At 34.8% G+C, this 23,385-nt stretch overlaps 1 protein-coding gene across 3 annotated transcripts in view; it reads left to right on the forward strand.

Moving 5' to 3' along the window:
• Positions 1 to 22,273, forward strand: part of vas (ATP-dependent RNA helicase vasa) — a 34,315-nt gene extending 12,042 nt beyond the window's left edge. For all 3 annotated transcript variants that reach the window (XM_085943482.1, XM_085943481.1, XM_085943483.1), the window contains exons 3-13: positions 1,677 to 1,761; positions 3,842 to 3,898; positions 4,596 to 4,814; positions 10,628 to 10,761; positions 11,369 to 11,554; positions 11,931 to 12,155; positions 13,200 to 13,376; positions 15,869 to 16,064; positions 18,669 to 18,869; positions 19,918 to 20,177; positions 20,391 to 22,273. In XM_085943482.1, the coding sequence (XP_085799608.1) occupies positions 1,677 to 1,761; positions 3,842 to 3,898; positions 4,596 to 4,814; positions 10,628 to 10,761; positions 11,369 to 11,554; positions 11,931 to 12,155; positions 13,200 to 13,376; positions 15,869 to 16,064; positions 18,669 to 18,869; positions 19,918 to 20,177; positions 20,391 to 20,447 (1,797 nt within the window). In that variant the 3' untranslated portion in view covers positions 20,448 to 22,273. The remainder of the gene's footprint in view (positions 1 to 1,676; positions 1,762 to 3,841; positions 3,899 to 4,595; positions 4,815 to 10,627; positions 10,762 to 11,368; positions 11,555 to 11,930; positions 12,156 to 13,199; positions 13,377 to 15,868; positions 16,065 to 18,668; positions 18,870 to 19,917; positions 20,178 to 20,390) is intronic.
• The last annotated feature ends 1,112 nt before the right edge of the window (positions 22,274 to 23,385 follow it).

Raw genomic sequence — 23,385 nt, forward strand, 5'->3', positions numbered from 1 at the left:
AGTGGCAAAGAGTAGGGGTAGGCTGTAGAGATCTGCCATAAATAGTGCACATTAAACTTTGTGTCAGTCATATTTATTTATTTTCGTTATGATAATGATTTTGGTTCTTGTCAGTTTACCTTACAACAAGCCAGCGGTTAACAAATTTTGAAAATAGCCGATATACTGGATTATTTGTTAGGTTATGTTAGGTTTTCGTTTTTGAATTCACGAATTTTGCCAAAATCAGCCATGAAAATTAGCATTGATCCTGCCTGGCTTCCCGTGGCGCGTAAGACTTGTGTTGTAAGGGGCCAGAATAATGAAATTCATATTTCTGTCAATCTTTTTTTTATAAACGCAGAAATGTAGCTGAGATTGTAAAAATATTTTATTCACTTGTATATTTGACAAGAATTTCACTTCCTGGCAAGTTTCATAACTATTTTTTGTTATTTATGTTCAAACATTCTTTTAATTATTAATACTTAGGTACTTATAATATGCTTTGAGATTTATTCTTAAAGTTTTTATTACTAGAGTAGAAAAAGGCAATAAAAGATCAATTTCTGATGTTTTTAAAAAAAAAAATATTTATTATATTGGTCCCACTCATATGCCCACAGATTTTTTTTTTTATTATTGCTTTCATGCCATAAATAACTTGACAGCTCTACTTCATGGATCATTGAAAAGGCTGGTTTGGAATGTCACTCTTCAATTTATGTATGGACTTATTTCTCTATTTTCATTTTATTTTCTTTATTACCTATTTTGAAATAATGTTTACCTCTTTCCAGAGAAGCAATCTATTGGGCAGCCCAGCATTTCTTAATCTGTGGGGTATATTTAGTGGGTCGCGAAATATCCTTGCCAGCATTTATAGTATAGTATACATGCTGGGAAGAATATTGCGATCACAGTGGTCAAAACTAAGCCGGCTTTCACATCCAAACTCACCTCGTCTGCCGCACAGCCATAAATCAAACCTTATCGGAATGTTGATCCTGTGTTGTGACCGCACACATCTACCTAACGACAGTCATCGCACGTAACCTCTCGAAACATATAGATATTTAGATGAGACGATCGGCGAGCCGGTATAGGAATGACCAATTCATAGGTTTTCATATGCATTCTGGAGTCTTCGATTCGCAGCCTGAGAAGCATGCGATTATCGATAACAGCGCTAGAACTAAAAAGTCGCATTTAACCAATCTACTGAGCTCCGTTTGGCAATGTCTGTTTTGTGAATAATGATGACGTCATATCGACGTATTCGACACGTTGCAGACAAGGCGAGTTTAGATGTGAGAGCCGGCTAATAATTTCTTTCGCGACGACGTTCTCTTCTCTGTTTCTCTGTTGCCATTATATTGTCTGCTTATATTAAACCACCCACAATGAAAAAAACGTGCATTCAAAAAATCTTGGGTCGCGAACCAAAATTATTACAGAGAAGGTTTGTATTACAGATTGTTTTTACGAGAAATGGATGTTAGCCATTTGCGCAACCCGTTAGTCCATACTCAGAATCCAAACAAATTGAAAAACAATATGTGTACTTTCCAGACCCAGGATTCGAACCTGGGACCCACAAGCCGATGCGTAAGCCACTCCACCATCGTGGGAATTAATAATACCTATTGTAAAACATGTTGAGTTAACTATTTATAAAACAACCGTTTTGTTTTCAGACTGCCATTGCTACAAATGGCACAAACGGAGTGGACTCAGGACAAAGTTTCCAGGGCGGACGAGGCTACACACCTTTCAACTCTGGTAAGTAGTCTCATTCAGACTGTTTGTTAAAAAAACATACAAAAACCAACCTTCATACAAATCACTAACAAAAACTACTGTCGAACTTAGTTATTACGATCACGGAAATAGCGAGATCTCGGATGTATTGAGGAAACATTCGTTGACATTTTAGTTTATGATTTTCTCCATACATTTATTCACTTTTATAAGAGCTATTTCTCGGGTATACCAAGCAAAACTGTTAATGTGTCGATCGTATAAGAACATCATTTTCGACCCTAAGCAATAAAATCCGACCAGATAGGATGCAGGATCGGATTACGTTTATGACACTAGTTAAGTGCCTAAGTACCTATTTGTTGTTTTCGCCGACAACATTGAAAAAGTATTCACGCATATTGTTGAAATTGCATGTAAAACATCCAAGCTTTGTGTAGTCAGTAGGTACCTACCAGCGTTCATTACAATAAACTTCTTGTGTAGTTTATGAATGCCATGCTTTTTTCGGGGATTTTTACAATGGCTTACAGATTTTTTATGTTCTATGCTTAAATAGAATGTGGCGCAAAAAATGTTATATAATGAGTAACACTTATAACGAGCAAATTCAGTCTGTCCCATATTTCTCGTAATAACCAAGTTCGACTGTATACAGAGTGTAGGATGCCGGTTATGTCACAAGACTTCACGGGGAATAGTTGTGAGTCAGTTCTTGTACAGGATCAAACACACATTGATAAAAACATGTATTGCACCACTTGGCTTCTGAGACAGAAGCTTTACCATGTTTGCCATGTGTGTGTGCTATACGTTTAATACATTCATTTACTGCTTGTCAAGATTGACACAAATGAATCTGCTATGCATAATGACTTGCTGTTAACTTAATTTTATTGTAAGTCTTCGGTTTCACTTTCATAGGGTATAGTTCCATCTATGTAAGTTAAGTCGAGGGAATATGCTTAATTTTTACTTTTACAGATTACTGATTGTAAAATAATATGTTTTTATTCAAAATAAAATCATAGTTATATTAGAAAAACACTTTATTATAATATTTAGCAGCAGTAGTATTAAAAAATTAATTGGAACAATATAAAAAAATATAAAAACTAAAAATGCCATTTTCCCCATTTTTGTTGGGGGAAGATGCCACAAACTAAAAAAAAATTAAGACTTCAGACACAGGTCGCAAATGTCTGGATTGGACGTGCATGTTGCATGTAGCCATTTTTTGCTCCTTACACAATGTGCAACCCAAACAACTGCAAGCCCTACTTTATCAAAGTAATATCCCTTGCAAATGGCGCAATAGTTTTCTTCATCACTCGATTTACTCACATCAGAAAGGCTACACTACAATACTACAATATCGAAATTTTATATTATTCTGTCAATGACAGAAATACGTTTTAATGGTAATCCAATAATGATTAGATATAAGGCTTTGCAAAATACTAAAAATTGAGATAGTGAATCACCAAAAATATTCAAAATGGCATATTCCCCCATTTGTAGGGGTAAGATGCCAAGGACAGAATTCCAGATTCCTGGCTTGTCCTATGACTAAAAGCTTCAGTTTGTGTGTCCCAGTTGTATTGGAGCACGGCATAATTGTGATGCGGTCCTTGGGCACTTTCCTCTCTGGTACATTACTTTCTTCGCGATGAACATACGTATTACGAAGGAGAAGTTTCCAAAATAAACCCGCCTCATCTGCATTATATATTTGTACGCGTTGACAATCGAATACCGGCGAATTATAGAGCTTGATTTTGTGCTTTCAACTAGTAAATAGTATTACAGTAGTTGTCGGATAATCGAGCGGCGGATTACTGTGATTGTACTGTACCACCAAAAAATGGGTATGTAATTCCCTCGTTTTATAAACGTATTTTTTCAATTTAAAATTTGACAGGACCAACACTGTCATGTAGTGATGAACGAATAAATTAATTGGGCTTTGGCATCTTCCTCCATTAGGCATATTCCTCTGACTTACCTTATTCATTTTTATTCAGCTTTGTGGACACCAAATTTTGATTGGATTAATTCTTATTCCCATTACATATAATTTTTATTCTTTATCATTTTTCAGATTTCTCAAATGATGATTTCGAAAGGAAACCTGGCGGATTCAGAGGTGGTGGACGAGGTAATATTTTTACATCTTTCCGCATTATGTACAACATGCATCTTCCCACTGATGGTTTATGGATTTCTTCTACGTTTGGGTCCATGTTTCACATACATATTATGCGAGCATTAGTTGAACACTACACAGTAGTAGTATACTTGATGCAAGCACCCGAATCAATGGACATTCATTTTTTGTACAAGATATACATAGTTGTTGACCAGCTCGATTTGAATGCCATTGATGAGGAACCTGTTTCGGTCGGCAAAGCGTTAATTTTATCTTATGTATGTGAGAGGTCACGGATCTGATGAAATTGGCTGTAGATGTCGTTCAGCAGGTATGCAACTACTGTACAAATGCAGCCATCCAGTGATACCCGAAGATAGGGCTGGGCTGGGCTGCCTTAAAACCTGATGGAATCGACAAACTCATCGAGAGCTACGGGGGGGAGGCCTATATTCAGCAGTGGATCGACCCCAGCAGATTATTTTTTGTTTAATTTTCATTGTTATAAAGTTCTATTCTATATTCTAAAATATGTTATTAATACAGGACGATGGGACACAAGGTCTGTGATTGAAAACTTCGTAAGTAAATGGTATATTTAAGGACCAGTGGCTTCTTGCGATGCAATTGATAGATTATTTTTCCTTTGTATCATTCACCGTAATATGATAATGCAGATAATTACAACTTTATTGTATCCTGATAGGTGGCCGAGGCGGCGGCGATAGAGGCAGGGGCGGTCGTGGTGGTCGGGGGGGTGGCGACAGGGGAGGACGAGGCGGAGACCGTGGAAATTGGGAAGATCGTGGTGACAGGGGAGATCGAGGCGGTGATAGAGGAGACCGTGGTGACAGAGGTGACCGTGGCGACAGAGGTGAGCGCAACGATAGAGGTGACCGCGGCGACAGGGGTGATCATGGCAAAGGTATGTTATTTTTACCATCCAATTTATTTTCTCTATCTAAACCAACCGTTGACATGAAAATTTATGTGTAAACTGAACAATGTTTTTAACAAAAGTTTTGTTTATTCGATTCAAGAAAGAGAATGGACACTCAGATTTACTTTATCTTCGTTATTGACATAAATGTGTTTAGTTATATATTATTTGGGAAGCTGGCTTTTACGAAGATTTTAGTTTATACATTGTTGATATAAAAGATCCACCGTCCTTTATAGATGTATTAACAAGAGTTGAGGCAAAGCAATACTCGCACACATTGTTTACAAAAAGGATGTTTTAAATCAACATCAACGTATACGCTTGTTGTCCTCTTTTCGCTATAAGCGCAATAAGTAGGCGTAAGCAAGACAAACGGCTGTTTCTCGTAGACATTGTGCAATGCCCGTTGCCTCAGGAATGCACCAATATACGCAATCTTTCGTATCTGAGTTCGCACCAACTCTGGCTGAGAGACCTATATAATATATCAACAAAAAAGTGGATATGTTTTACAGAATACGTCAAAGTCATCAGCGTAAAAATCGCCCTTACTGCAATGTAGAGTTCATACCATAAGTATTTCTACAGTAAACATTTGACAGTACGCATTAGTAGAATAGGACAATATCAGCTTTTTAAATTGTAAATACTATATTAATTATTTATGGGTGTGAATGCTATTTCGGTAGTAACACCTTTGCCAAGACTACCCGAAATAGCCGTTGACTTCAAAGAAAATTTTTATATACCTACCATATTATCAAGTTTCAGTTAGACGTAAGTGTCATTTTTGTATGTAAGTAAGTAATATTGAGAGTTTGTATGAGAATTAGAGGTCCCTTTTTTCGCTTAATTTTTATTCTTTTGTGCTCCATCTCTATAGAAAGGCAACCCAAATGCATTTGCGTGCCACAAAACAGGTAATTCAAAGTACTGGACACCCAGCGTGCCACTGAAATGAAACTAGTAAATCTATTGTAAGACAATTTTATTTGTGTATAATAATACACGCTACATAAAAATTATAATATTTAAACATTAGTTGGTTCCCTTGAGGTTCAATTTTGGAAGCTAACACCTCAATATTTGGTTCATAGTTTATTTTTAATTTTATACATATTTCTGAATTTTCTTCAGTTGAACGATTTCGATACTGGTTTATAATATATTTCATAATTAAATCTATTACAATATATCCGTACCAATATGGCAGAAGCATATAAGTCGTGTTTTGGCGATTTTGAGATTTGAATGCCAATATGTAAAAAAATGCCTACTTTATGTTATGGCAAAAGCATATATCTCTAAAACCTATAGATTTCTCGTAAAACGACTTGGAAAAACAATACATGTCATATAAATTCAAGCTCTAACAAGCCAAAAGCATATATGTCTGACATATGCGCTTTTGGCATAATATAAAATTTCAATATCTAACAAGGCAAAAGCATATGTCTGACATATACGCTTTTGGCATAATATAAAATTACGCATGCGCAGACTTATCTATGGTGTTCAGCATTTTTGGCAGCTGTTAAAATTGTGATTTTTTGTGCTTGTGTTAATAACCTCTTTTACAATGTATCAAAACCCTAGAACTTTACTAATTTTGCAAAATGCTCGAATATTGAATAATGCAAACAATAATATCCATGGAGTTGAAGGTAAGCAATAATAAACTAATCTTTTGTTTAATTCATATTGTTACAAAATTATAACCTCAAAATGTGTACAATATACTCCTAAGAAGATTTTAAATGAATCTCTGATGTATTTTAACACTTTTATGTCAAAATATTATGTGTTGATGGCAATATATGTATGGTTCCGATTGCAAATAGTAACCGACAATACATTTTGTGGGTCATGTGCTTAAAATTTCTGCATATTTTTGGTTCAGTATACTTAATAGATATTACTTTCAGGCACACCAGTATTGGAAAATAGTTATTTGAATCCAGAATCTGAAGTATGCCCAGTACAATTTGAAGGTGGGGCTTATACACAAGGTCCAAATTTCCATACTGAAGGTAAAGAAATAATTGTCACTGACTATCACAACTTTTCTGAAATTACAGATGGTAAGTAATGCAATATAATGTTGGTCAATCGATATCAGTATTTTTAGTTCTTTATAGTATCAATATAGTTAATTCTATTCAATTTGTTGATTTGTTGGTATCCTAATTAATATTATTTTTTAGATGCAGCATTGTTGGAAAATATTAATACCGATAATATTACAATACAAGTAGTGGAAGAAGAAGCTTATGGACATGATCAGATCTGTGTTATCGAGGAACAAACTGAGGTTGAAAATAGTGTTATTGAAAATCATTTAAGCAGACCTGATATCCTTCCAGATGATAACCAGCTTATAAACTTTGTTGAGCCACATATTACTGAAAGACTGGAGAAAAATACTAAAAAGAAAACGTGTAACAGAAAAGAAATGAAAAAACGTAAGAGTTTAGGCCTAGATTATACCACAAGGCAAGGAATTAAAAAACCTAGAAAAGACATATTTTTCCTGCAAAACTGTTGTCGGCTAAAATGTCATGAACAGGTGGATGAAGAGCTTCAAATAAAATTATTGAAAGATTTTAATGAATTATCTCATCGTGATGATCAATCGCTATCAAACTGCATTCACATTGTAGGAAAAAAAAACGAACGAAAGAGGAGAAACCCCTCAGGCCAGATTAAAAACCGCCAAATCAGTATAATTTATAAAATTATCAATACAGAGGGACTGGAATATAAAGTATGCAAAAAAATGTTTCAACATGTCTTTGGAATCACTGCAAACAAAATAAATATTATCATATCAAAAAAACGATTTTCCGATACAGGATTTATTGGTAATGATAATCGTGGAAAACACGAACCCATAAACAAAAAAACAAATGAAAGGGAAGAAGTTACTGCACACATAAATAGCTTTCCTAAACATGAAAGTCATTATTCACGTCGTCGCACATCCAAAGAATACCTGTCCGGGCAGCTAAACATATCAAAAATGTTTGAAATGTATTGTGATATGCAAATGGAAAAAAATATGATTCCTGTGTCATATTGTATGTATGCTACAATTTTTAGAAGCACCGGATATAAATTTAAAGTACCTAGCAAAGACACATGCAAAACTTGTGATACATATAATATTCAATTAAAATGTGCTACAGATTTACAAATAAAACAAAAATTGGAAATTGACAAGATTGCCCATCAGCAAGTGGCAGATGAAGGCTATGAATTAAAAAAAAACGATAAGACCAAAGCTCTCCAATCTCAAGGTAAAATTGCTTTTTTAGCATTCGACCTGCAGCAGTGTTTGCCAACGCCTTCTCTTAACTCAAATATTGTGTACTATAAAAGGCAATTGTACACATATAATTTGACCGTAAGAAATTGCACATCGAACCAAACCTCATGTTATATGTGGCACGAGGGAATCGCTGCAAGGGGAGCTAACGAAATAGCGTCTTGTGTGATAAGTCATCTGAATACCTTAACTCCAACTGTTGAAAGTGTTATTGCATTCTCTGATTCTTGTCCAGGACAAAATAAAAATAACATAATAACTGCAGCTCTATCTTACTTTGTAAGTACATCACCAACTATTCAGGTCATGGATCATAAATATTTGCTCCCAGGCCATACGCGACTTGAATGTGACACTGACCATTCACGTATTGAAAAAGCCAAGAAAACTTCCAACATAGAAATTAATATTCCCCATGATTGGTATCAGTTTGTTAGAACAGTAAGGGGCAAGAAATCTTTTATTGTTAAAGAGATGTCTCAGGATGCGATTTACAATTATTCAAGCCTACTTTCTAATCAACTGGTGAAGCGAAAAATTAATACAGTTGGAGAAAATGTCGTTTGGAACAAAATTAGATGGTTCAGGTATGAGAAGGAGTTTGGTTTAATAAAATATAAATATTCGTTACATGAAGATGACCCATTTCTTCAACTTGATTTACGCCGTACGACAAGAGGAAGAAGGAACATTGTTAACATTAAGCAATGCTATAACAGTCCTCTGCCAATAAATCAATCTAAGAAAGATGATCTCATCAGTTTATTGCCATTGATAGATCCGGTTTATCATCCATTTTATATAAATTTAAATACCTGTTAATTTTTTATATAAATACTATAAGTAATACTCATAAACAACTGTTTACTATCTATTATTATCACTGTTAGTTTAATTTTATCATGTTTTCATTTAATTTCCATGCCCTTGTTTTAGTTTTTCTATAAAAAAACATCTATTATTGTAAATGATATGTCAAAATGTTGAAAATATTTTTATGCCAAAACCCCATATGTCATTAAATGCTCAATAACTCATGTAATTACTTAATTTTCTTTTTTTAATAAATATATTTTTAAAATATATTAGTTTTTACCAACTATTATTAATCTGTTAGTTTCATTTTATCGTGTGTTCATTTAATTTCCAAGATCTTGTTTTAATTTTATAAGTTTTCTATAATAAAACATCTATTATTGTAAATGATATGTCAAAATGTTGAAAATATTTTTATGCCAAAACCTCATATGTCATTAAATGCTCAATAACTCATTGAATTACTTGATTTTCTTATTTTATTAAATATATTTCAAAACTATACTAGTTATTTTATAATAATAACATTAAACAATCCAATTTCCTTCATATCCTGATTTGTGACACTTCTTTAAACCTTAAAAACCTTCTCCTGTAAAATGCGAAAAAATGACTTATATGCTTCTGCCATATAGGTACGGATATTAAATCGTCATTTTCGAGGCGTACCACCAAAAATCCTTTCGCGTGCCACCTAGTGGCATAGGTTGCCTTACCTTTGAAGTGTGACTGCTTTCTCTGTAGATTGAAGGTGGTATATTTTGTGATCGATGAAACTTCCTTTATGGATTTGTATAACATTGTGATACAGAGGAAGCGTGATTTGTAGTTGTTTAACTACTAAGCTTAATTTTTGATATGTGGATACATAAATTGAACATAATTATGCAGAATGTAGCCAGTCCACAATAATGTTGAGCTGAGATAATGGCACTTTAGCAACAACATGATATTAAAAATGTATATAAAATTGTAAATACTATTTTATTTCAAGAATAATTTTTTTGCGGCTTGGCTATTTTCAGCAGAACGTTTTATCTAATATCATATCTCATTTTTTTATTTTTTTGTGGACTGGCTACTTTCTGCATAACTATGTCTAATTGATTGATAGGCGGAACTATTTATAATGGTTATTTATTCCAGGCACTTGTACACTATGCAACATTTTGACGTAGTACATATATTATATTTAGATAATATTAAGCATAATAGTTTTATGTCATATTAGGACAGACACACTGAGAGGTTAATTTTGAACTGCTTGATTCAAAGGTTTGATATTGACTGAATATTGTAATCTAATATAATATTATGATGAGTAGCAGTGATGGATGAGTGCTTAACGTCTGAGCTCGTTTGTTATAATTTATGTTGATATACGTCACTATAGATTTATGCAGAATGTGGAAGACATGTTACATACATCATAGCAACTCATTTTTGTCTGAATTGTGGACTGGTTTCTTTCTGCATAACTACACTCGATTACTGATTAGCAAATTAACACTTCATTCCAACCACTTTTGTCCATATTATATTTTGTCTTGGAAAGAATTGTTTGCAGATTGGCACTTGTCGGCTGCAGAGTTGACAATAACCAAATGTGTTATCGTAGTGAAGCAATCAAATCCAAACATGTTAATCTCCACAGAAAATGGTGATGCCCCGGAGAAGCCTCGTGAGATTTACATTCCCCCAGAGCCGACGGAAGATGAAGGCGAGATGTTCGGTGCTAATATTACTTCCGGCATCAATTTTGCCAAGTACGACAACATTGTTGTTCAGGTACGTAATTGGAACAAATTCTTATTATAGTTTTATTGGGATATCAGTTTCATCCATAGAGAGATGTCCTTGTGAAACCTTATTAAGGTCCTTAAAGGGATCTCTGGAACGTTTTTAGTGTGGTAGCCACAGATAATTGACACATTTGAAATATGGCAGCATTATTTGTAATTTGACGCCCACGGTGGCCGCGCGGCATAAGCGTTGGACTATAAAGCCGTGGGTCCCAGGTTCGAATCCTGGGTCTGGCAAGTACACATATTGTTTTTCAATTTGTGTGTCAGAGTATGGACCTAATAGGTAATAGCAAGTGGCTGACATCCATTTCTCGTAAAAAACAAAATCTGTCAATACAAACCTCCACTCTGTGGAGGCCCATATGATCCTATCAGGATCGGACATGGTCGGAAAAAATTTATAATTTATATCTGTATTGGCATTCGGCACTTGATTGCACATGTGATTTTGTGGTTCATTTAAATATTCTAATGTAATTAATTTGGTTGCCCTTTTGTATATAATAATTGATGTGGTGGTTCAGTGGGCTTCATCTGCAATATAATGGTTAATGCTGACAATTAATTATAATATATTCTTATTACATTAGGTTTCTGGTGAAAACGCTCCTAAGCCAGTTCAGAGCTTCGAATCTGCTGGGTTGCGAGCGCACGTCCTGGAGAATATAACCAAATCCAGTTACAAGGTGCCGACGCCCATTCAAAAATATGCCCTTCCGATTATCATGCAGGGAAGAGATCTCATGGCATGCGCCCAGACTGGTTCAGGGAAAACGGTAAATGTTTATTTAAATGGAATTATGTGAAATTTGTTCTCTTACCTCTTTTTTGGTGCAGTGAATTGTTATATCTTATGACATGCGGTGATGCCGATGGCTAGCCTCTTGAATCATGTATCCTGTATGTATTTTATGTAAAAAAATTACACTACCTACTGTGCAATGGACACTGATGATTGGAATATTTAGATGGCTTTTAACTGCGTGAACATGGTGAGATATTTTAATACAGCATGAAGTGAATCTAATTACATGTTGTAGTGTTGACTTCTGAACTTGTGGGTTAAGAGTGATTCATGTCTGATCTCCGATCCAGCACATGTTGGCGACCTGATTGTAATCTTGACGTATTTTGTATTGTTAAATTTTTCAGGCCGCATTCTTGTTGCCCATGATTAATGCGTTACTGGCGGATCAAAAAGATTGTGTGGTAGATTCTAATGGCTGCTGTCAGCCGCACGCTGTCATCATTTCGCCCACCCGAGAACTCACCATTCAGATCTACAACGAAGCCAGGAAGTTTGCTCACGGATCGATTATTAAGACGTGCGTCGCTTACGGTGGAACGGCTGTCAGTCACCAAGCCAGCCAACTTGGGGTGAGTTAACCAGTTCTACCAGTTCTATCGGTTGCGCTTATATCCAATGCAACTTCTTCAACCTGGTACTGCCATATCGTAGACACGCAACAACAACTAAATCAGTATAAAAACAGACTCAAATACAGTATAACAGATTTTACTCATGCGATCATTGCAGAAAGACTGCAAATATAAATATGTAATTTCTTTTTTATTAGTATTTCTTCTAAACAAATTATTCTAAAATATATCTACCAATTATACATAAATCAAAGCTTAAAAATACCTGGATGGAATGGAAATTACATGTCTGTATTGTCTAACAAGAACTTTTTGTCCACGTGTTAAAACTGTGAGCTAACAATCCCCTCCAGTACAGCTAATCATACTTTCATTTTCAAATGAGGAACACCCCCAAAATTATGGTATTAGGTGTACGGATCTATCAATTTACGTAATTTGAAGCTTTTTATAATAAAAATATGTCCAAAACGATCAGGAGTGATGTTAGAATTTCATTATTATTAGTAAAATTTTGGTTTCTTCCAAAGGAAAAGAGTCTAAAAGTAGAGCCGATACATTATTTAAACACTCCTCTAGCACTCGTTGCCGCCATGACAGGTACGTCACTGAAAAGTCTTCTATATGCGACTTCCTGTTGTTGCCGATTTCTTGGACAATATATTTCATTATAGTAAAACCTCATTAATACGAATTCCATGGGACCAAATTCGAATTACAAAATATGAAATGTATGGGGGAAAAATATAAAAATTTTCTTTTGATTTTCATTAATTTCCTTTCAAATAATGATAATATAATTTAATTTCATTGATTTCCGATCATAGATGTGCCTACCAAATTTCTGATACAATTCTTTCAAATTAAAATCTGTGCAAATACCATGTGTCATTGATCCATAAATTGAGCTAGAATTATATAAAAATACGAAATATTATGTATATAACACAATCTTTGGCATTGAAAAATTTCAAATTACGGCGAATTTCGAATTATCAGTGTTCTTACTAACGAGGTTTTACTGTATCATCTTTGTTACAGCGTGGATGTCACATCTTGGTTGCGACGCCCGGTAGACTGCTGGACTTTGTAGACAGGAGGCGAATCAGCTTTGAGTCAGTGAGATTCGTCGTCCTAGACGAAGCCGATCGAATGCTGGACATGGGCTTCATGAGTGCTGTTGAGAAAATGATCGATCACCCGTCCATGCCGCGTACTGTAAGCATAAATTCCCTATCCAGAAACATTATATTACTTCAATGTGGTTATTCATCACTACCGTTAGTAGTGTGGTGCTGTGCCATTTTATTGTATCTGTAAACCATGTGACATGACATGGTGTTCAACCATAAAAAGCATGTATTTCTTATGAATAGTTATATTGCATGTGCACACCAAATTGAACTCATAAGTCCTACTGAAGCATATTTATTATTGCCCGATCCAACTCAGCAGCTACAAACGAAGGCAAGTTGACATTTGCCATTATTAGTCATAATATGTAGTCACCAAGTTTTTTTGCCGCAGGGCGGTAACAATATTTTAACTTCTTCACTGCGGAGCATTTAATTACCACATTTAAATAACATGCTAATTTTATCTAACGGCCTCCTAATGAGAACACAACAGGTGTGCAGTCAGCGTTGAAAGGATTAATAGTGAATTTCAGCTTCATTTGTTGTGAGATATACAGGTTTTTTTAAACTGAAGTTTGTTTTAATATTAATATTATCGACTGATGGTACTTGATGGAATTTGAATTTGAATTTATACCCCATCCAACCATTATTTTCGAATGCGATTTTACGCCAGATGGCGTGTGAAATGTATAATTGCGTTCATGGAGATTTTGTAATTGATTGATGATTACAAAATTTGGCAGAGTCGATGCTTGACAGATTGGAACTGACAGCTCGCGTTTGTTGATAATTGTCATAGGTACTTGTTTTCTTCCGTATTTCATTATGATTTAGTGAATTATTTTGATTATTGTCTAATGGTATTATCTATTTTACAATTGATCCTATAAATTGGTGCTTCATTTTATTAAATCATGACTGCTTTATTTATACTAAACTTTGCTTTCGTAGATGAAGCTAATCTAGAATACCATGCCGCAAATTTCGTAAAAGCGGCAATGCTTTTGAATTCAAGAGTTTCGTTAGTCGCAGACGCAGATTCATGAAAATCTAATAAATATAATATTATATTTTTAACAACCCAACTCACATGATTGCGCTGGAATTGATTTATGCATAATAATTATATGGTAGGTAGGTATACGATAACCATTTACTTTTATTTGTTTACCCTCCACGTTAAGAGATTTCCTATAAATAAATATTATATTTATTCAATAACGTTTATTCGGCATTCGAATTATCCGGCCATAATGTAGTATTAAATCGAAAAATAAAAGAAATATGAAAGTATGTAATAGCGAGTTCAACATATAGGGACTACTAGGGATATCTAGCGGTAAAATGCGAAAATTTATCGTTTATTTGACAGTTAAGCGCCCATAGACATCAAAAAGTGACCATAGAGAAAAATATTTTTCGGTTTTTATATAAGTTTCAAATAGACGTGTATGTACAAACACCGTTATTTGAATGGAGCATTATGGATCATGAAGCGATTTCTGTATACAGTTTCGCACACAGCTCTATTAACGCTCAAGTAGTTAGTAAATGGTTGTAAACGGAAACAGCGTAATAAACGATTTGGTTTGGCCTATTTCGATGGACGTGGTATTAGTTTGTGGAAGAACATCCAATTTGTCTGTACGTACTATGATCAAGAAATAATAAATCCGATTATCTGATGGCTGCTTGTACAGTAAAACCTCGTTAATAAGAACATGGATAATTCGAAATTCGCCATAATTCGAAATTTTCGCAAACAAAAAGTCCCTTGAACATTATTTTCATATAAACCATACCTTTAATTCGAATTTCGTAATTCGAAGTTATTTCTAGAGTCCTGGCATATAAAAATATTCAATAAATCGTAATAAAGTACACTATTTCATGAGCCAGTCATTGAAAATATTGTGACAGACTTTTCTCGTAAAACATCATAAATTACTTATTTTAAGAAGGTAATACAAATAATCGTGACATTTTATGACCCATTAACACACACAGAACCGAAAATTTGGTAGGCACATCTATGATCGTAAACGATATTGATGAAAATAAAAAAAAAATTAAATTTCAATATTTTCCCCCCATACGTTTCATAATTCGATTTTTTTTTTTGATTTTCGCTCCCGTGGAATTTGTATTAACGAGGTTTTACTGTAAAACCATATCTTTAATTCGAATTTTGTAATTCTAAATTATTTCAGAGTCCTGGCATATAAAAATATTCAATAAATCGTAATAAAGTACACTATTTCATGAGCCAGTTATTGAAAATATTGTGAGACTTCTTAAAACATCATAAATTACTTATTTTAAGAAGGTATTAAAAATAATCCTGACATTTTATGACCCATTAACACACAGAACCAGAAATGTGGTAGGCACATCTATGATCGAAAACAATATTAATGAAAATCAAAAAAAAAATTCTAAATTTATATTGTCCCCCAATACATTTCATAATTCGTAATTCGAATTTTTTTTCCATTTTCGGTCCCGTGGAATTTTTATTAACGAGGTTTTACTGTATTGCATCATGTAATGGCATGTATTTGTTGTTTATAGGGCGAGCGCATAACCTTGATGTTCTCGGCCACTTTCCCTGAAGACATTCAGCAGTTGGCTGGAAAGTTTTTGCATCAGTACATCTTCATCGCGGTGGGCGTTGTGGGAGGGGCATGCGCAGATGTCGAACAGATGGTTTATCAAGTAACCAAATATCAAAAGAAGGATAAACTCATTGAAATATTGGCGGAAGAAGGTGAGTCAGATCTAATATATTATCATGCCATGTGAATGCTGCCATGTCAACATTTACCTTTATAATAATAATTATGTAGTTGCCGGACTTTATTCATTATTTCTTCAAACAATGATATCATCGGTCCCTATTAAAAAAGTCGGATCTGAAATTTTGTCATTTTCGGATTATTACGTAAAAGTTATTTAAAAACATTTATACCACAATCACAGTTTTTTTTTGTTTGTTTGAAAAATTTCGAGATACTCAAGTTAAAAATGACGGATCTACCGAGAGTGTCCAAATAACAATATCGGTTCTTACCAACCGACATTGTTGGCTGGGCGTGGGTGAGCAAGATGCGTCGGATCTGACAGTTGCTGCTATGTTCACCGGACAGACGGATGTTTTTATAAACGTTTAGAAAAGTTTTTATAACCTGTATTTTTATTCATTATGGCGAGCAATAGGACACAAAGGATATTTGATGAAACATCTTTGATTGCTCGTACTGAAAAATAGCATTTTGCAGATCCGACTTTTTTAATAGGGACCGACGGTATTATACAGTATACTAGAGCCGTTCCTTTATATGTAGTCTCTGGGTGATTTACTGGTCTGTCCTGTTTTCTGTCTAAGAAATACAAAGCTTTCTACGTCAACACCACATTTGAAAGGCATCAGAACCTTCCGCTCTCAGATTCCACAACTCCATACAAAAATATCATCAGCCTGAATCTATTCACTGCTGGATGGAAGCCTCTCCAAGCATGTTTGTACAAGTATCATTTTCATGGCAATTCAATTTCCCCAATCTTTCCATATAGTGGTAAGACGTGTCATCGCAATCTGTGTGCACCTTCTTATCTCCACTTCACATCCACCTTTTCCACTGATAGTCGATCCCAGATATATAAACTCGTCCACTGTTTCTAGGTTTTGTAGTATACTCGCTGCTGGTAGAAAGTTAGACACTAACTATTTTGGAAATCAGGAGCATTAGTTATTGCCTTCCTAAGGTGCAGGACTTCCATGCCATTGGGAGGGCAATAACTGTATTAAACGAAATCGCTTCGTATATTGATATCTTGTGCGAGTGAGTTTAGGTGGATGTGAATTTTTTAATGGAGTCTACTATGTACTTTTCTAATTACTCTGTTCCTCCCATGTCATTTTGTGAAGAATAAGTAAATTTGACTGAACCAATCCTGAATCGTCCCATGTGATGCAAGGCTTGCCGATTGGCATAGATTACAGGAAAAATAAATGAAAATTAAAATAAAATATATTTGCAATATTATACAATATAATGTATATATATTTTTTATAACATTTCATCAAGCGGCGAGGCCCAATGACAGTAGTAGAAGTGAAACATACATATATTTAGGCTTACCATACGTCCCGGTTTCACACATTGGTTCCGGCTGCTTTGGAATTTTGTCCCGGTTGTTATTTGCGTATGAATGATTGGCAATAATACATTATTATGATTGGCTGTAGACAGAAGACGCATTTTACTAACACTTTAAATAGAAAAGAAGTTAACTAGCGCCTAGTAGCGTAAAACTGCTGGATTTTGAGGCTGTTCACGGCGAGACATCGGAAATATTGACTGAAAACATAATTTGAACAGTGCGTCGTCATGTATTGATAATAAGATAGCATTTTGTAGTGACAATTGTAACACGAATTTTGGAGGCGTACATAGAAGATGGCAAAATAACATTGACAGCCGACTCAAACCAAGTACTTGGTGTTAATATCGTCGGCATTGGATGTGGAGCACATATTACGCACAATACACTTCAATCTGCTGTGAATGGTCTGCCAATTGAAATTGAAGCTCTTGTTTTGGTCATATCTGCACAGTTCGAGTAACTCAATTCGATGACCCAGTATTGAACGGTAACAAGTCAAAAATTTGACATTTCGCGATATTGGTATAAAAATACTCGTAAAAATGAGCTCTTGTCGGTTTTGTACAGAAACAATTCAAAAAAAAAAATTTCTTGAGAGCCAAAAAACCCATATGAAATTCTACAAACTTTTATACAAAACCAGTTTTGTACAGATCCATTTCAAATTGTTTCCATTTAAAACTGGCTATTGACCATACGTTTCAATTTAGAATAGATAAATTTTAAAACTTGTTAAGTCTTGTGTATTGTAAAATATGATTAGGTATCTCAAAACTAGGTTTTTTGAGTTGTTACTGTTTAATACTGGGTCATCGATGGCCATTTCGGCATTAAGTCCAACTTTTTTTATGAGTAGATGTTAAAAAAAGTTCATTCCAGCGAGAAGTAGGATTCTTCTTTTAATAATAAAACTTTTTTTTAGTGGTTAAATTTGTTTCTTTGACCTATCTCCCATTCTTGTCCCCGTTTAGAGTTTCATAATTATGATAAGCCTACATATATTGTAACCTCACCGGGAATCAAAGCTGAAATTGCCGAGGGAGAGCCCAGTGCCTCACACATTGGATCACGAGGGCCACCTCGACAGCAGAGATGGCAAAAGTCATCTAGTCTGCTTTTAGAATTATTGCAACATTAATTTACGGATGATTGAAATGGCCGTCATCCAAAAGTGGATAGTAGTTGATACACGGTTCTGTTCCAGGTACAAAGCGCACTCTGGTGTTTGTGGAAACAAAACGGAACGCAGACTTCATCGCGGCCCTTCTCTCGGAACAGAAGAAGTTCCCTACCACCTCCATCCATGGAGATCGCATGCAGAGAGAGAGGGAAGAGGCCCTCGCACACTTCAAGAATGGAAAAGCTGACATTCTCGTCGCCACCGCGGTGGCTGCCCGAGGATTAGGTAAGTTCATGATTACAAAATTGTTTTAAGTTCACGTAACGATTGCCAAATTAGGTCATGTGGTTGCATGATCTGCTTTATTGCCTGAGAACTGAGCAGAGAAGTCTATTCTTGTCTGTAGTGCCAAAGAAGAACAAAATATTAATTTCTTTGTGCCATCAGTATTTATTGTTACTTATAAATAGTTCACAAGGCTGCCTCTAGATACAGTTCAAGCTCTTTGGAAACAAACAATTTATTATAATTCTTCCAGCAATACAATATTACACTATGACAGGCATGTTCAACATGTCGGATCGCGGGATGAATTTTGGTCGAATGCACCATAAGAATTGTGTTATCTGTCAATACATGGTGGAACTGCATTGTATTTTTGATTAATTTAATAAAACACAAAAAAATTGTACTTATTCCACTTTTTTATTTAATAAATTAGGACCGGCTTCCTCCCTCTTAAATGGACATTTTCTGAAATTCTATTAGTTGAAAATGTCCCTTTGAGAAGAAACCGGTCCAAATTTATTAAACAAAAAAGTGGAATAAGTACAAAAAAAATTTGCATTTTATTAAATTAATCAATAATTCAATTGTAAAATACATTAAAATTTTTAAGGGGATAAACCAACAGGAAACCTGCGTGACCTCGTCGTATCACTTGATTCGAATTGCTCACTCACGGCCTGCCGCAGGAGTGAGAGAAATAGAACAAGATGAAATCATGCAATTTAAACGGGTGGAATAGATTCCCCTTACCGTCGTGCAGTAGGCTCTTTGTACAGTTTGACTATGAGTGCCCATTTTCATGACGCACGGGATATTGAGTATTACTTTGTGGTAATGGTAGACAAATGTTTAATTTGCAATTAAAACACCTCAGTGCCCTCAGCTAAATATAATAAGTATGTTCAAATGAAGAATGACAATGGCAGTGTGGTAGGTAGATCACTACCAGTTTTAATGCTGGATCACGGCCAATTTGAAGTTAGACATACCTGGCCTGCGACACAATAGTTATTTCTTGAGAGTTAATGTCTTATATGAATTGCAGATATCAAGGGCGTGGCCCACGTGATAAATTACGACCTGCCCAAGTCCATCGATGAGTATGTGCACCGCATCGGGCGCACGGGGCGAGTGGGCAACAGCGGCAAGGCCAGCTCATTCTTCGACCCGGACCTAGACTCTGGAGTGTCATCCGATCTGGCCCGCATCCTCAAGCAGGCCGATCAGCCTGTCCCCGACTTCCTCACGGGAGGAGGCTTTGGGGGCGGAGGCGGCAGAAATAAGTTCGGTGGAGAGGATGTTAGGGTAAGCGCCGGCTCTGATTAATATTTGGTTTTCTCCTCAGGTTATTACATTGTTGATGTTGTAGTTGGCAGGCACAACCTCACTCAAACTCTCTCTGGGTGTCATCACCAAATTACAAGGTAAGGTACCTGGGAGAGATACAGAGGAGTTTAAGATGATTATTGTGATGTGATGAAACAGACCTAGTAATCGCAGTTTTTTTTTTTTTTACAGAATTTTGAAAGTCAGCCACAGGTGAACGCGGCCAATGACCTAGAGGAGGTGTGGTAAAAAAATGACTAACAATTGCAATGCTATAATTTCATAGTTGTTATCGATATTTGTCTGCAAGGGCATATGGGATCGGTAATATTATTCAACACGCATTTTTCTCCACCCTAGTTTCGTTGAATATTGTTATATTTTTGTTTTGAATATTATCATTTTATCAATTAGCGTGTTCAACTGTTTGTTGATTGTTTTACACGACTTGTATTAAGAATTAATATTATTCTGTTGTTTGTTTTTGTCTTACTTGGGTTTGCTCAATTTGAAATGTGATTTGTCATGGCAATTGATATTACTTTCGTCTTAGTGTTGCAAAAATCCAATACTCTGGCAATTGGAATAAGTGCATGTATGCGTATCTAGGTTATTATTCTATTCTTCCAACGGTATCTTATTGAGATCTTAACTTAAAGCCGAGCGCGGAATTATTCATAAAGCCAACAACCTACCTGAGTGAATCTAAATGAGAAACCTTATCACTGACGGGTATCCGTCTTCAGTTCTTGTATATCTGTATGCAAAAGGAAAGGGAGAATCAAATCAACCATCTATAAACGGAATGTATAATATTTCACTATCCAAAAAATAGCCCTCCAAATTAAGATGTAAAGTGACAGGATAGATTAAGACTGTCGAGCTACCGCTAATAACTGGTTCTGCAAATCTATTCCAAGAGAACTTCTACAAATCATTAAAAAAGTGATTAAAATGTTAAGTGTTTTAACATTATTTGTTCACAGTGGCCCCTGCGGCGGCTTGGACAACTGATATCTCGTAATACACTCGTAACTAATATCTCGTAATACACAAACAATAAACAAACAGAATTAGTATATTCATAATATGCCTTAAAACCTCCAATAATACAAGATTAATGTCTTTTAAACATTATTGTTTATAAGTGAGCGCGTGACTTGATCAGTATTACTTTGCTACCTCTATCGCATACTTGCCTTTATTCATTATTGCGTAGATGTCTAGTTCATTAAACCTTTGTTTATTTTAAGTTCCGGCATGTCGTCAGTGTTTTGTAAAAAGGACGAATTAACCAAAATGTTTTTTTTTCAGGAGGATTTAAAACTTTTGGCATTTATTTGTTAATTAGCTGTTTATGATAATAAATGTCCAACAAGTTTATAATAAAGCTTAGAAAGAATACTCTCCTTATAATAGGCATTATAATATAATATTTTAAAAGGCCTACTATGTCACATTTGCTTTTTATTCGTAATACCAAGTGAATATTCGCCCTTATGATTATCATTTTTAAATACTTTCCTGTGGAGATACAAATTCGCCGTTTTTACATAACAAAGCTTGTGAGGTACATTTGTTTTTTCATTAAAATCTTGATTTCGCCAAAATGGTTGATTCGCCCTTTTTACAAAACAACGATGTGTATGTCGGGTTATTAGTTACAATTAATTTTAAGTTTAAACTTGTATGTAAAATATTTTATCAATGCAACAGTTGGTGCTTTAAATCTTTGGATGATCAGAATGAAAAAATAAAAATGTCAATTAAAGTAAGATGTTACTGCGCGGCTTAAGCGTTGGACTATAACGCCGTGGGTTCCAAGTTCGAATCCTGGGTCTGGCAAGTACACATGTTGTTTTTCAATTTTTACAACATTTCGACATTTTAAAAATGGCAATAATTTTGTTTGCGAAACGTGACATTGTGCTACTAATAGTTTTGTAGCTTTCATTATATATTGATGTTACTTTGAACTCAACATTTTATGCATTTTGACTTTGGTGTTTTGTTGTCATTAAGATAAACACTAACTTTCTTTCGTACTTTCGACCATGTCCGATCCTAATAGGATCATATGGGCCTCCACAGAGTAGAGGTTTGTATTAACAGATTTTGTTTTTACGAGAAATGGATGTCAGCCACTTGCTCAACCAATTAGGTCCATACTCTGACTCATACACAAATTGAAAAACAAAATGTGTACTTGCCAGACCCAGAATTCGGTTATAGATTATTTCATACAAATTTTGCACACACCCTACCATCATTCATAGGTCTGTATAAATTATCTACGTCCTAATCTTCCTCTTCCTCGAAGGGCGCCTTTCTGCCCAGTTTGACTGGACGCCAGTTTGACTATTTTCATAGTTAGAATATTATACAGCCGAATCTTGTTTTCCAAAAGTCACTTTTGAACAAGTGAGTAGTATGATTTGTCTGTAGCACCATTCCCTGATTTTAAAATATGAAAAAGCCTTTGAACCGTTTACAATGGTATCAGAATCCTAGTATTAAAATTATACTTTCAAGTATTGCAAATTATTACCATAATTTTAATACTTGGACCGTTTTGCGTATCATGACATTTATATTTATAGTTATATATATGATAAATTCTTAATGTTATTTTTAAGATTGTAAAAAAAATTGTCCCATTCCTATTAGCTTTAAAAGAAAATGGTTGTTTTTAATTAACTGCTTAATGTTATTATTACACGTCGAAGATATTTAAAGCAGTTGAGTCAAATTCCTACAAATAATATTGAATTCATATTTTGTTTCTGTGCAGGACTCCACGGAAAATTGACCACAGACGAAAGTTTGTTCCTCATAAAATTGTCTTTTGTGATTGTGTTGCATTATCAAGGAATGCATATTAAAAAAATCGGTGTGTGTACTTATGTATGCCCGTTAGAAGTTATACTTCTTTCGAGTAACAAAAACGAAACTTGTGATAAATTAGATTCTTTGGCTAGCTCTTAATTATCTTGTTAAATTACACACTCAAGAAAAGGACCGCTTATTGGAACGCCGTTGGTTTATTTCTATACACTTGGTTAGTACTTTAAAAATAAAAACAACTAGAAACCATTATATAATTTAGTAATATAAGTTGAAGTGTATAGAAATAAACCAACGGCGTTCCAATAAGCGGACCTTTTTCTTGAGTGTGTAATTTAACAAG

The sequence above is a fragment of the Rhyacophila brunnea genome, unplaced genomic scaffold, assembly GCF_057557595.1.
Source record: "Rhyacophila brunnea isolate RB1 unplaced genomic scaffold, BYU_Rbru_1.0 scaffold_16, whole genome shotgun sequence".
Lineage (NCBI taxonomy): Eukaryota > Metazoa > Arthropoda > Insecta > Trichoptera > Rhyacophilidae > Rhyacophila > Rhyacophila brunnea.